Below are 12,742 nucleotides of genomic sequence, written 5' to 3' on the forward strand. Positions count from 1 at the left end.
ATGGAGAGCTGTGGGGGATGGAGGGATGGATGGAGGGCTGTGTGGGATGCAAGGATGGATAGAGGGCTATGGGGGATGGAAGGAGGGATGGAGGGCTGTGGGGGATGGAGGGATGGAAGGAGAGATGGATGGAGGGATGGAAGGAGAGATGGATGGAGGGCTGTGGGGGATGGAGGGAGGGATGGATAGATGGATGGATGGAGAGCTGTGGGGGATGGAGGGATGGATGGAGGGCTGTGTGGGATGCAAGGATGGATAGAGGGCTATGGGGGATGGAAGGAGGGATGGAGGGCTGTGGGGGGCAGACGCAGGACACCGTGAGGCCTGGAGGACTCTGGCTGGTTTAGCTCCGAGGCCCCAGCCCGGCTGCCCATGGCCCCGAATCACCGTCCATCCCCTGCCAGCCTGCGCAGGGCCTCGGGCCCCAGCTCGAAGCAGTGCCAGTCATTTGCCTCCGTCTTGTCCTGGGCCCCGAGGTGCCGGTACCACGCCAGGGCCTGGCTGTTCCACGCTGCCACCGTGAACTTCATCTCAGTGCAGCCGCGGGCCAGCACCACCTGCAGTGATGGGGGTGGGGCGGGTTACTGACCGGGGGAGGAGACGGGGGGGCTGGCTCTTGTTCAGAGGGAAGGCGCATCCATGCATGGACTAATCCCACCTTCCTAATCCAGTCCCAGACAATCCCAATCCAGACCAGAATAGAAAAATTCTCATAAATCAGTCCCTCCTAATCCTAGTCCAAATCCAGATAATCCTAATCACAGCCAGCATATATGCTTTCTCATAATCCAGTCCTCTCTAGTCCTAATCCAGACTCCCAATCCATTTCTAGACTCTAATCTCACTGTAATCCTTATCCAGATGTCCCAGTTCCCGCACTCAACCTGTCCTAGTTGATTCTACCCTCTAATCCTAATTCAGACTCATTGTCTCCTTGCCCTAATCCAGATTCCACAGTCTAAACCTAATCCTCACTTGACCTCTAACCCTAATCCAGATTCCACCCTTTCCACCTGATGGTGACTCCTCCTCTAACCCTAATCCAGATTCCCCCATCTCCACTTTATCCAGATTCCCCCAGATAACACTAGCCTTAATCCACTCTCCACTTAATCCACTCTCTATCCCTTATACCAATCCAGATTAGTTTCCTAATGAGCCCTGTCATCTGAATCACGACTACAGCTTGTGACGAAATTGGGGATTTTTGGAGCGCCTCAGTTTCCCTGTGAGCTGCCTGTTAACAAGGTTGTGAGAAAGGGTATGTGTTACTGGGACCCCCAGACAACAGCCTAGAGATGGGGGTTGCTAGGCCCGAGGGCCCTGTGCTGGGTTCAGACGCTCAATAAACCCTCCTGTTTTTCGGTGGCTGGGAGTCCAACGCAACATCAAGGATCTACAACCTATCCTGAAGGATGACCCATCCCTCTCACAGATCTTGGGGAACAGGCCAGTCCTTGCCCCCCAACCTGAAGCAAATACTCGCCAGCAACCACACACTGCACAATAGAACCACTAACGCAGGAACCTATCCTTGCAACAAAGCCCGTTGCCAACTCTGCCCACATATCTATTCAGGGGATACCATCATAGGGCCTAATCTCATCAGCCACACCATCAGAGGCTCGTTCACCTGCGCATCTACCAATGTGATCTATGCCATCGTGTGCCAGCAATGCCCCTCTGCCATGTACATTGGCCAAACTGGACAGTCTCTACGTAAAAGAATGAATGGACACAAATCAGACGTCAAGAATTATAACATTCAAAAACCAGTCGGAGAACACTTCAATCTCTCCGGTCACACGATTACAGACCTAAAAGTGGCTATCCTTCAACAAAAAAACTTCAAAAACAGACTCCAGCGAGAGACTGCTGAATTGGAATTAATTTGCAAACTGGATGCAATTAATTTAGGCTTGAATAGAGACTGGGAATGGATGGGTCATTACACAAAGTAAAACTATTTCCCCCTCCAACCCCCCCCCCCCCCGTTCCTCAGACGTTCTTGTCAACTGCTGGAAATGGCCCACCTTGATTATCACCACAAAAGGTTTTCCTCCTTCCCCCCCTTCCTGCTGGAGATGGCTCATTTTAAGTGATCACTCTCCTTACAGTGTGTATGATAAACCCATTGTTTCATGTTCTCTGTGTGTGTATATCAATCTCCCCACTGTATTTTCCACCGAATGCATCCAATGAAGTGAGCTGTAGCTCACAAAAGCTTATGCTCAAATAAATTTTAGTCTCTAAGGTGCCACAAGTCCTCCTTTTCTTTTAATCCAGATAGTGTTTATCTAAACCTAACCCCAATTCTAATTCAATCCATTTTATTTAACCCGACATTATCTAGCCCAAATCCCAAACCAGACCGTTTACTCTATCCACAATCTACCCCTAACATCAATCCAGACTGTTTAATCAATCATGGTCTGACTCATATCCCAATCCAGACTCCACAATCCCAATCCAGACTCCTCAATCTATCCCCAGTCTACCACAATCCAGAATGTTTAATCTATTCCCATTCAACTCCTAATCCCTTTCCAGATGGTTTAATCTCTCCCCAATCTATCCCTAATCCCAACCTTGACTGATTAATATATCACCAATCTACCCCTAATCTCAATCCAGACTGATTAATCTATTCCCAATCAACCCATAATCTCAGTACAGACTTTTAATCTATACCCAATCTACCCCATTACCGATCCAGATTGATTAATCTATCCCCAATCTATCCTCATTCCCAATCCATATTAATTAATCTATCACAACGCATGCTTCAATCCCAATCCAAAATGATTAATCTAACCCCTAATCCCAATACAGGCTCTTTAATATATCACCAATCTACCCCTACTCCCAGTACTCACCGCTTAATCTATACCAGTCTGCCCCAATCCCAATCCATACCACTTAATCTATCCCCAACCTACCTTCAATCCCAATCCAGACTGCTTACTCTACACCAATACAGGGTAACTCTATTTGCCCCTAATCCAAATACAGACATATTAATCCATCCCAGACTCCCTTAATCCAGATCTACTGAGAGTGGCACCTTGATTGTATGTCCCCTAGGGCCCCCTGCTGATCCCAGTGGGGGCCCGCCCCACCCCTCTGGGATGGGGTGGGTGGGGTAAAGGAGAAGGGGGCGGGGTTTGTGCCTAATCACCTGACACTCCAGCCCAAATCCCGTGTGCCAATCCCTTCCCCTCATGGGGGTGGGCTGGGGGGAGAACCTCGGAGGTGGAGCAGAGAGAGAGGGGGTAAAATCTTACCTTAGCCATTTCACTCAGCAGCTTCTTCCCGATCCCCCGGCCTAGGGAGCCAAAGCCCGGCAAAGGGGGGTTACAGCTTGTTTGGGTCCAGATGGGCACTGCCCTCCCCCCCACAATCAGCATCCATAGTCTCCTCCCCTTCTCTCCCTCCTCAAAACTGGGGTGAATGAGAAGGGAACCAGCCCTGTGAACGCCAGCGGAGTGACTCCTGATTGACTCTGGATTGAACGAGTGGGGAACCGGCCCTGTGAACGCCAGGGGAGTGACTCCTGATTGACTCTGGATTGAACGAGAGGGGAACCGGCCCTGTGAACGCCAGCGGAGCGACTCCGGATTGACAGCTTTAGTTCACATTAAGAGGACACAGCTATCATAGAATCTTAGAAGATCAGGGTTGGAAGGGACCTCAGGAGGTGTCTAGTCCAACCCCCTGCTCAAAGCAGGACCGACCCCAACTAAATCACCCCAGCCAGGGCTTTGTCAAGCCTGACCTTAAAAACCTCTAAGGAAGGAGATTCCACCACCTCCCTGGGGAACCCATTGGGGTTCACCACCCTCCTCGTGAAATAGTGTTTCCTAATATCCAACCTAGACCCCCCCCCCACTGCAATGTGAGACCATTGCTCCTTGTTCTGTCATCTGCCACCACTGAGACCAGCCGAGCTCCAGCCTCTTTGGGACCCCCCTTCAGATAGTTGAAGGCTGCGATCAAATCCCCCCTCACTCTTCTCTTCTGCAGACGAAACAACCCCAGATCCCTCAGCCTCTCCTCGTAAGTCCTGTGCCCCAGCCCACTAATCATTTTCGTTGCCCTCAGCTGAACTCGCTCCAATTTTTCCACATCCTTCTTGTAGTGGGGGGCCCCAAACTGGACGCAGTACTCCAGATGAGGCCTCACCAGTGCCGAATAGAGGGGAACGATCACGTCCCTCGATCTGCTGGCAATGCCCCTACTTATACAGCCCAAAATGCCGTTGGCCTTCTTGGCAACAAGGGCACACTGCTGACTCCTAGCCAGCTTCTCGTCCACTGTAACCCCTAGGTCCTTTTCTGCAGAACTGCTGCCGAGCCGTTCGGTCCCTAGTCTGTAGCGGTGCATGGGATTCTTCCATCCTAAATGCAGGACTCTGCACTTGTTCTTGTTGAACCTCATCAGATTTCTTTTGGCCCAATCCTCCAATTTGTCTAGGGCCCTCTGTATCCTATCCCTACCCTCCGGCGTATCTACCTCTCCTCCCAGTTTAGTGTCATCTGTGAACTTGCTGAGGGTGCAATTCACACCATCCTCCAGATCATTAATGAAGATATTGAACAAAACCGGCCCCAGGTCTGATCTCTGGGTCACTCTGCTTGATACCGGCTGCCAACTAGACATGGAGCCATTGATCACTCCCCGTTGAGCCCGACAATCTAGCCAGCTTCCTATCCACCTTATCGTCCATTCATCCAGCCCAGACTTCTTTAACTGGGCGACGTCATATTCCCCCCGCTTTGTTTTCCACATCCCTGTCGCCTGGCTCGTTAACCATTGACAGACTCGGCGGTGCAGATTATCACCATGATCTGAACAGACGGGGTGAAGCCTTCTGGGGCCGTCATCCTGAGCAGGCGGCCTTGACCCTTGGCTGAGCAATCCTTGCTTCTGGAACAAACAGTTACGAAACTCACCGGCAGAAGTTCTTCCTTCTCTCTTGACTGCAAGGCTGACTCCTGCTCTACACTCCACTCTGGAGTAAATCAGGAATCACTCTGGAGTCAATCAGGAGTCACTCCACTGGAGTCACACTGGGGCTGATTTTGTCTCTCACTCCCCCTGCTCCCCATCCTCTCCCCCAGCGCGGCTCTTTCCCCAAAGGACGCAGCATGGCACCCTACCTCTGAACTCAGAGACCACATATAGATTCTCCAAGTAGACGATGCGGCCGGTGTTCACACTATAGCCAAAGAAGAATAAGGCGTAGCCAATTAGGTGACCTGGGGAGAGAGAAGGATCAAACAGGGGCCAGCCACTGTGGGGTAGGGATGGACTTGGGGGAAGGGGGGCACCACACAGGAGCTGGGGTCCAGGTCTGGATCCAGCAAGAGAGGCGGGTTTGGATCTGGGTTAAGATGGGGATAAAGCCGCAGACTCAGAACTATTCTGGGTTCACACCAGTTCAGGATCCAGATCGCTGGCTCCAATGGAGTGACTCTTGATTAACCTGGGAGTGAATGAGACGGGAATTGTCCCCATGGACTCCACTGGAGTGACTCCTGATAGATACCAGAGTGAGCAAGAGGGGAATCGGACCTATTGACTCCAGCCTGACAACTGAGTGAGCAAGAGGGAAAATAGCCGTGTGAACTACAGTAGAATGACTCCTGATTGACACCGGAGTGAGCTAGAGGGGAAGCAGTCCTGTGCACTCCAGTAGAGTGACTCCTGATTGACACCGGAGCGAGGATTATGAATTTATGTACCTTGCTTGTCTTCTTGCTTCGGGGCCAATTCTGCTACGAGACATTGGTAGAAGGGGTCCCCTCCAAACCCGTCAGCCCTCAACACTACAGGGAGAAATGGAGCAGACAGACAACAGGTGTGGGAAGGAGTTTGGGGTGGTGGTGGGAAGGATGGGGAGGGTCAGAGGGCTTGGGGAAAACTGGGAGTTCGGGGGAAGTTTGAGGGGAAGGTCAGGAGGGGTCTAGAGGGGTGAATTTGGGGGAGATTTCTGGGGAAGGTTGGGAGGTCAAAGTGAGTGGGGGGGATCAGGCTGAGTTTGGGGGTGTCCCCTCCCCATGCCCAGCCCCCCACTGTCTGGCTCACCCTGGGAGTTGATTGTCACCTCATCCAGCAGGTTATGATACTCGGCAATCTCCTGGGGGGAACAAACAGAGTCAGAGACCCCGGGAACGAGCGAGACTCAGGGTGGGTGGGGGAAACCCCAACACTGTGGAGCTAGATAGACAGACTGTGGGGTGTGTCTGGGGATGGAGAGATAAGATTAGCCATGTAGGAAAGGACGGATGGGGAAGGCATTGATGAATTAACAGAACATGGATTGTTCTCCACCTCTGGGGAAACTGAGGCACAGAATGTTTCCGGGGGGGGCAAAGTCACTCAGGAAGGGAACCCCGGCTTCCTGATGCCCCCAGCAGCCCCCAGCCAGCCCCCGCCCCTGCCCCTCGGCAGCTCACACGGATCATGCCCATGACGTGGTCGCAGTCGGTGCTCTGGGCCGGGCGGACGACGCACTCCATGGCTACCCGGGGCCGGCGGGCGATGGGGCTGGGTGTGGCCTTCCGGCCTGCCACCTACGATTTATATAGCGCAGGGATTTACAGCTGTCCACGCCCCCCCCGCCCGCTCCCCAGCTGGGCGGGATCTGGCTGCCGAGTCGGATCGGGACGGGGGGGGGGGCGGGAATTCCCAAGTCTGGGAAGCCGGCGGCTCGGATCAAACCACACGCTGCGGGATGGGAAGACAAGCGAGCTGGGCACCGAGCCAGGGGTGAAAGATCCCATGTGAAGCCCTTATTTCCGCCCCCTGCCGCCGGGTCCCGAGAAGTCACTGGCAGCTGGGGTGGTAACGGGGGCACCCACCCCTCACACCGGGGAATCAGAGCTCTGAGAGCTACCTCCAGCCTGGGGATAATTCCCACTGGGGTGGGGGAGTCCCAGCCACGCCCTGTTCTAACCACCAGGCCAGACTCCCCTCCCAGAGCCGGGGAGAGAACCAGGAATCCTGGCTTCCAGCACCCCCCCCCATTGTCGTTCTGGGAGAGGAGTGGGGGCTGGTGGGTTAAAGCGGGGGGCGGGCTAGGAGCCAGGACTCCTGGGTTCTCTCCCCAGCTTTGAGTGGGGTTTCGCGGGGCCCTTTATGGAACCAACTTTGCTCTCTCCCTCCCTGTGATGAAATGGGAATGTTCTTAATGGTTTCTCTGAATACTGGGTGGGTGCCTCAGTTTCCCCTAGGCAGTTCTTAAGTATCTAGGTGGTGGGATAAGGGTGTATGATTGTCGCAGAGCCCTAGAAGGCAGGTGGGTGCAGGGGTCTGGACACAGAGAATGGCCGACACCCTATTTCCTGGCCACTGATGGCCTGGGCTCTTCCCCCCTGCAAGGTGAGAGCTAAAGGGTTGGAGAACAAAGGGATCAGGTGGCCTCCTGGCCCGGGAAAGAGACAAAGGCTGGAGGAGGAGCCGGGGGAGACAGCTGCAGAGAGTTGGAGTGGAGGGCGGACTGGGGAAACGGTGGGAGGGCCAGATGGGGCTCTGGCCTCCCCATCCCCCAAAGATGGACCTGACTTGGGGTCCTCATCTCTGCACCTACAAGCTCTGTGTTAGACTATGTCCCTGTCGTCTAATAAACCAACCTTCTGTGTTACTGGCTGGCTGAGAGTCAACGTCTGACTGTGGAGTTGGGGGTTGTTAGGATATAGATATTCAGGCCTGTCTGCTTCAGAGTAGCAGCCGTGTTAGTCTGTATTCGCAAAAAAAGAAAAGGAGGACTTGTGGCACCTTAGAGACTAACAAATTTATTTGAGCATAAGCTTTCGTGAGCGACCTTGCATCCGATGAAGTGAGCTGTAGCTCGCGAAAGCTTATGCTCAAATAAATTTGTTAGTCTCTAAGGTGCCACAAGTCCCTCCTTTTCTTTTTTTGCGAATCCAGACTTACTCGGCTGCTACTCCGAAACCTGTTATCGCTTTGTCGTTATAATCTCTCTCTGGTTCTGTGATTGTTCCTGTCTGCTGTATAATTAATTTTGCTGGGTGTAAACTAATTAAGGTGGTGGCATATAATTGGTTACATAATCATGTTACAATATGTTAGGATTGGTTAGTTAAATTTCAGGAAACTGATTGATTAAGTAAAGGAGTACTTGTGGCACCTTAGAGACTAACAAATTTATTAGAGCATAAGCTTTCGTGAGCTACAGCTCACTTGAAGTGAGCTGTAGCTCACGAAAGCTTATGCTCTAATAAATTTGTTAGTCTCTAAGGTGCCACAAGTCCTCCTTTTCTTTTTGCGAATACGGACTAACACGGCTGCTACTCTGAAACCTGATTGATTAAGGTATAGCTAAGCAGAACTCAAGTGTTACTATATAGTCTGCCGTCAATCAGGAAGTGGGTGGGTGGGAAATGGGAACAGGGAATGGGGGTGGGGAAATTGGAATCATGTTTTGCTAAGTGGGGGGCAAGGGGAACAGGGACACAGGTAAGGCTGTGTGGTGTCAGAGCTGGGAAGGGGGACACTAAGGAAGGAAACTGGAATCATGCTTGCTGGAAGTTCATCCCAATAAACATTGAATTGTTTGCACCTTTGGACTTCGGGTATTGTTGCTCTCTGTTCATGCGAGAAGGACCAGGGAAGTAAGTGGGTGAAGGAATAAGCCCCCTAACGGGGGGGGGGGGGCAGGGCCTCTGGCTTCCCCAGGACCCTCGCTGTGGGAAGTGCACAGAGGGGTAGAGGAAGCTGGATGCTTCAAGGTCACACCCAGGAAGGTGGAAGCTGGGTGAGCTTTTTTGCCCTGGAGACAGGCTGCTCAGAGAGAGGAGGCTCCCGCAGAGTCCTGTCTGGCTTCGTAGGGAGCAGTTCCAGAGCATCGCCTGGGGACTCCGTGACAACTGGTGGCAGCGGTGGGATATACTGCATCCCGTGGACAGAGCATCCAGCAGTAAGCGACTGGGGAGCAGTAAAACGAAGGGGGGCCTACGAGAACCAGTGTGCTGAAGGCTCAGAGTGGGGCGGTTTCAGGGGGCAAAGGAGCTACGCTTAACCCCTGGGAGTGTGTGACCAGCGAGAAGGACTGTTGCAGTAATGGGATCCCCCTGGGGACTGCGGTGAGCAGTCTCGGGGCGGAGGAGTCTGTGGCTCAATCCTGGCAAAGAGGTGGTGACCTCGAGCAGGGCTGGCACACGAGGGGTTCTCCCTGGAAACCGTGGGGAGCTGAGAGCACACAGGCCTGTGAGTCCACAACAACCTGGGAACAGCGGAGTGAGGGCCTGTCACCATCTCCTTAAGAAGGACATTGTCACCCTGAGCAAAAAGAGAGGGTTGGGCATTGGAAAGTTCACCAAGGCACAGTTAATCGTGCAGCTGGAGGAGGAGGATCGCTCTAAAGACCAGATTCCTGACCCCAAATGGGGCTACAGCAGGATCTGGGAGCAGCTGGAGTAGTAGCCAGGCATCCCCAAGACTCCTGTCCCCGACCAGATGGGGGTCTTCACGATCGGGTTCCCCATCGGGGTATCGGAGACGGACGGGATTGGAGCTGAGTCCGAGAGAGCGAGAGGACTGTGAGAGACAGCGAGAGCCCGAGAAGGAGCTGTGGAAGCAGCAGCAGCATGAACTGGCGATGGTGGAGCGGAGAGGCAGAGGGGACCTCCCAGGGGTGAGTGGGGCTAGACCCCGGGGTGCCAGTTCCGCAGGGAACCTCGAGACCAAATTGCTGCCCCTGGTTAAGGAGGGGGGGATGTGGATGCCCCCTCACTGCCTTTGAGCAGGTTGGAGATTTGAACCAGGGGGACGCTGCGGAAAAGCCCCAGTGTCCAGCTCCCTTGCTAGGTCCCAAGGCCATAGATGCCCTCAGCCAGATGGGTGGGGAGGTGGACAGGCTCCCATTCCTGACCCCAACCTATATCTCTGTGTGGAGTCTCCTGGGCTCAGGCCCCTTGGACCCCCAGTGGGAGCGGAAGGTGATGGTCGATGGGGAGACATTCGCGAGACCCTGGGACAGAGAGAACGGTTGTCAGGCCCCGGATGGTGCAGCCCCACCAGATGCTGAGGGGCTGTGTGAGCTGGGTGAGGGTCCCAGGGATGAAGCCCCTCGCCCTGCCTCTGGCCCAGATCCCTGTGCAGACCCAGGTGGGGTCGGGCTGGCTGGTCGTTGGGGTTCTCCAGGCTGAGACCCTGTTGGGGGGTGACTGTGTCTCTTTGGGACAGGATCCAGGCCTTGCTCCTGTAACGGCCGAGGGTTTGAATTTGAATCCAGGGAAGAAATGAGCTGAGATGGAAACGGTCAGTGAAAATGCAGATGACCAGGCTGGCAGGGGGGAGAAGCTGAGGGAACTTGCTGGCCACAGCGCTGCAAACCCCCTTAGGGAAGGCTGCAGGAACAGATTCCCATGGGAGAAGGGGTTCCTGTACCAGGAATGGGTTCCCCAAGGGGAAGCAGAACTGTGGGGGATCAGGAGGCGTCTGATGGTGCCCCAGAAGTATCACCGCCGGCTGTCGTACCTGGCCCATGATGTCCCTCTCTCGGGACACCAGGGGATCCAGCGAACTTTGACTGGCCCAGAGTCTGTGATGCAGCCCGGCAGGACTGCGGGTCCGGCGACCCCGGCCTGAGGGTGGGGGAGTCCCGGGATAAGGCCTAAGCCCCCTTGAGACCCCTGCCCATCATAGAGGACCCTTTCCAGAAGGTGGCTGTGGACACAGTGGGGCCCCTCAGCCAGGAAATACGTGGTGGTGGTGATGGATCTTGCTACCCAGAGGTGGGGGCTCTGTCCTCCACTGAGGCAGACACCGTGACAGGGGGTCCCCAGCGAGGTCCTTACAGAGCAGGGGTCCACTGTCCTATCAGCCGGGCTCCGGGGCTGGTGGGAGAAATGGGGGGTCTGTCCCAGCTGGGCCTCGGCAGGTCACCCTCCGTCCCACGGGCTGGTGGAGAGTCTGATGATGCTAAGGATTTATCCGCAGGACGGGGACAAGGACCTGCCCACCTGCGGTACGGGGAAGTGCCCCAGGAATCCACCGGGTTCTTCCCTTTGGAGCTGCTGGATGGGAGGAGAGTGAAGGGACCCCCGGACCTGGTAAGGGACGGTTGAGAGGAGAACGGGGAAGACCCCCCTGGTGGGTCTCTCCCCGAAGCGGGAGCCAATCCTCCCATCAGGTGTCCCCCGTTCAGAGTCACTTGGAAAACAGCCCAGAACCTGGAGAGGTAGGTCAAGGTCATGCTGGCTTTAGAGGTGATCCAGCCATTCCACAGCCCATGTGCCTCACCCGTGGGGCTGGTCCCCAAGAAAGACGGGTCGATCCGATTCTGTGGGGACTATCGGAAGCTTAATGCCATCACCATGTCCATGCCTAGGCCCGGTGAGGTTCTAGACAAGCTGAGGGGGGTGGAGAACTTGGCCCTGGCGACTATTGATGACGTCTGGGTCTTTAGCCCGACCTGGGAGGAACACGTGTCCCCGGTGAAGAGGGTGCTGGGCTGCCCCAAGGAGGCAGGACCGATGGTAAAAGCTGGAAGGTGCAAGGTGGGGATGGCAGAGGCGTTGTACTTGGGCCACAAGGTGGGGAGCGAGCCAAAGCCCAGAGCTGGCCCAGGTCTCTTAACCAAGAGAGCCCGAATTGCAGCCCTCCAGGCTGGAGCGCTGGGAGAAGACCCGATCTCAGTTTGAACCCCAGGGGTTTTGGGGTGGCAAAAGGGCACCGGCCGCATCGACCTTCCCACGTGCGGCCTGCAAGTGCCATCGGGCACAGCCGACCTAAGGGAGGGCGTGAAACAGGAAGGGCCTGGTGTAACTCCCACCAAGGAATGGGAGACATGCTGGGGCATCCATGGTGGGTTCGAACTTCCCCAGGACACCGGCTGAAGTGACCCCGCTCAGTTCGGTCTCGAAGGGGGGACAGATGTGATGAAGCGGGGCTGTTCTTAATGTTTCCTCTGAATGTTCTAGGGGTGCCTCAGTTTCCCCTAGGCACTTCTTAAGTCTCTAGGAGGTGGGATAAGGGGGTGTGATTGTTGCAGAGCCGTAGAGGGCCAGTGTGAGCTGTAGTGGCAGAGAACAGCCGAGGCCCTGTCTCCTGATGGCCTGGGCCCCTCCTCTGCAAAGGTGCCAACTGAAGGGGTTGGAGAACAAAGGGATCAGGTGGCCTCCTGGCCCAGCTGGAGAAGGAGCCGGCGGGGGGAGACGGCTGGAGAGAGTTGGGGTGGAGAGCAGCCTGGGGAAATGGAGGGAGGGCCAGATGGGGCTCTGGCCTCCTGGCCCCCCGAAGATGGACCTGACTGAGGGGTCCTAGTCTCTGCACCTACAAGCTCTGTTTTGGACCGTGTCCCTGTCGTCTAATAAGCCTTCTGTTTTACTAGCCGGCTGAGAGTCACGTCTGACCGCGGAGTTGGGGGGCAGGGCCCCCCAAGGAGCCCCACCCGGGGCAGCCTCGCTGCGGGAAGTGCACGGCGGGGCAGGGGAGGCTGGATGCTCTGAGATCAGCTCCAGGAAGGTGGAAGCGTCTTGCCCCGGGGACAGTCGGGTCCCCACAGTCCTGCCTGGCTTCGTAGGGAGCACTTCCAGGGCATGGCCCGGGCAGTCCGTGACACGCCCCAATGGCGGGTGACCCCTCACTGCCCCCCCCTTCAACACCCTCAATTCTGGTGCTGGGAGGGTTAACGGGCCTCGGCCCAGCCGGGGGCTCCCCCCCCACCCCCCTGACCTTTCAGCTGTTGACTATTAAACATGATGAGTTTTTCCTT

General features: G+C 55.3%; 1 protein-coding gene across 1 annotated transcript; it reads right to left on the bottom strand.

Annotated features, from left to right (window-relative positions):
* Nucleotides 1-230: 230 nt before the first annotated feature.
* On the bottom strand, nt 231-6,589 carry LOC119849278 (thialysine N-epsilon-acetyltransferase-like). Its single transcript, XM_038386140.2, has 6 exons — nt 6,459-6,589; nt 6,088-6,139; nt 5,745-5,828; nt 5,160-5,258; nt 3,285-3,325; nt 231-557 (listed from the first exon to the last, which is right to left on the bottom strand). The coding sequence occupies exons 1-6, from the start codon at nt 6,519-6,521 to the stop codon at nt 384-386; spliced, it is 513 nt and encodes a 170-aa protein (XP_038242068.1). The 5' UTR covers nt 6,522-6,589; the 3' UTR covers nt 231-383.
* Nucleotides 6,590-12,742: the final 6,153 nt, after the last annotated feature.

The sequence above is a fragment of the Dermochelys coriacea genome, chromosome 28 (genome assembly GCF_009764565.3).
Source record: "Dermochelys coriacea isolate rDerCor1 chromosome 28, rDerCor1.pri.v4, whole genome shotgun sequence".
NCBI lineage: Eukaryota > Metazoa > Chordata > Testudines > Dermochelyidae > Dermochelys > Dermochelys coriacea.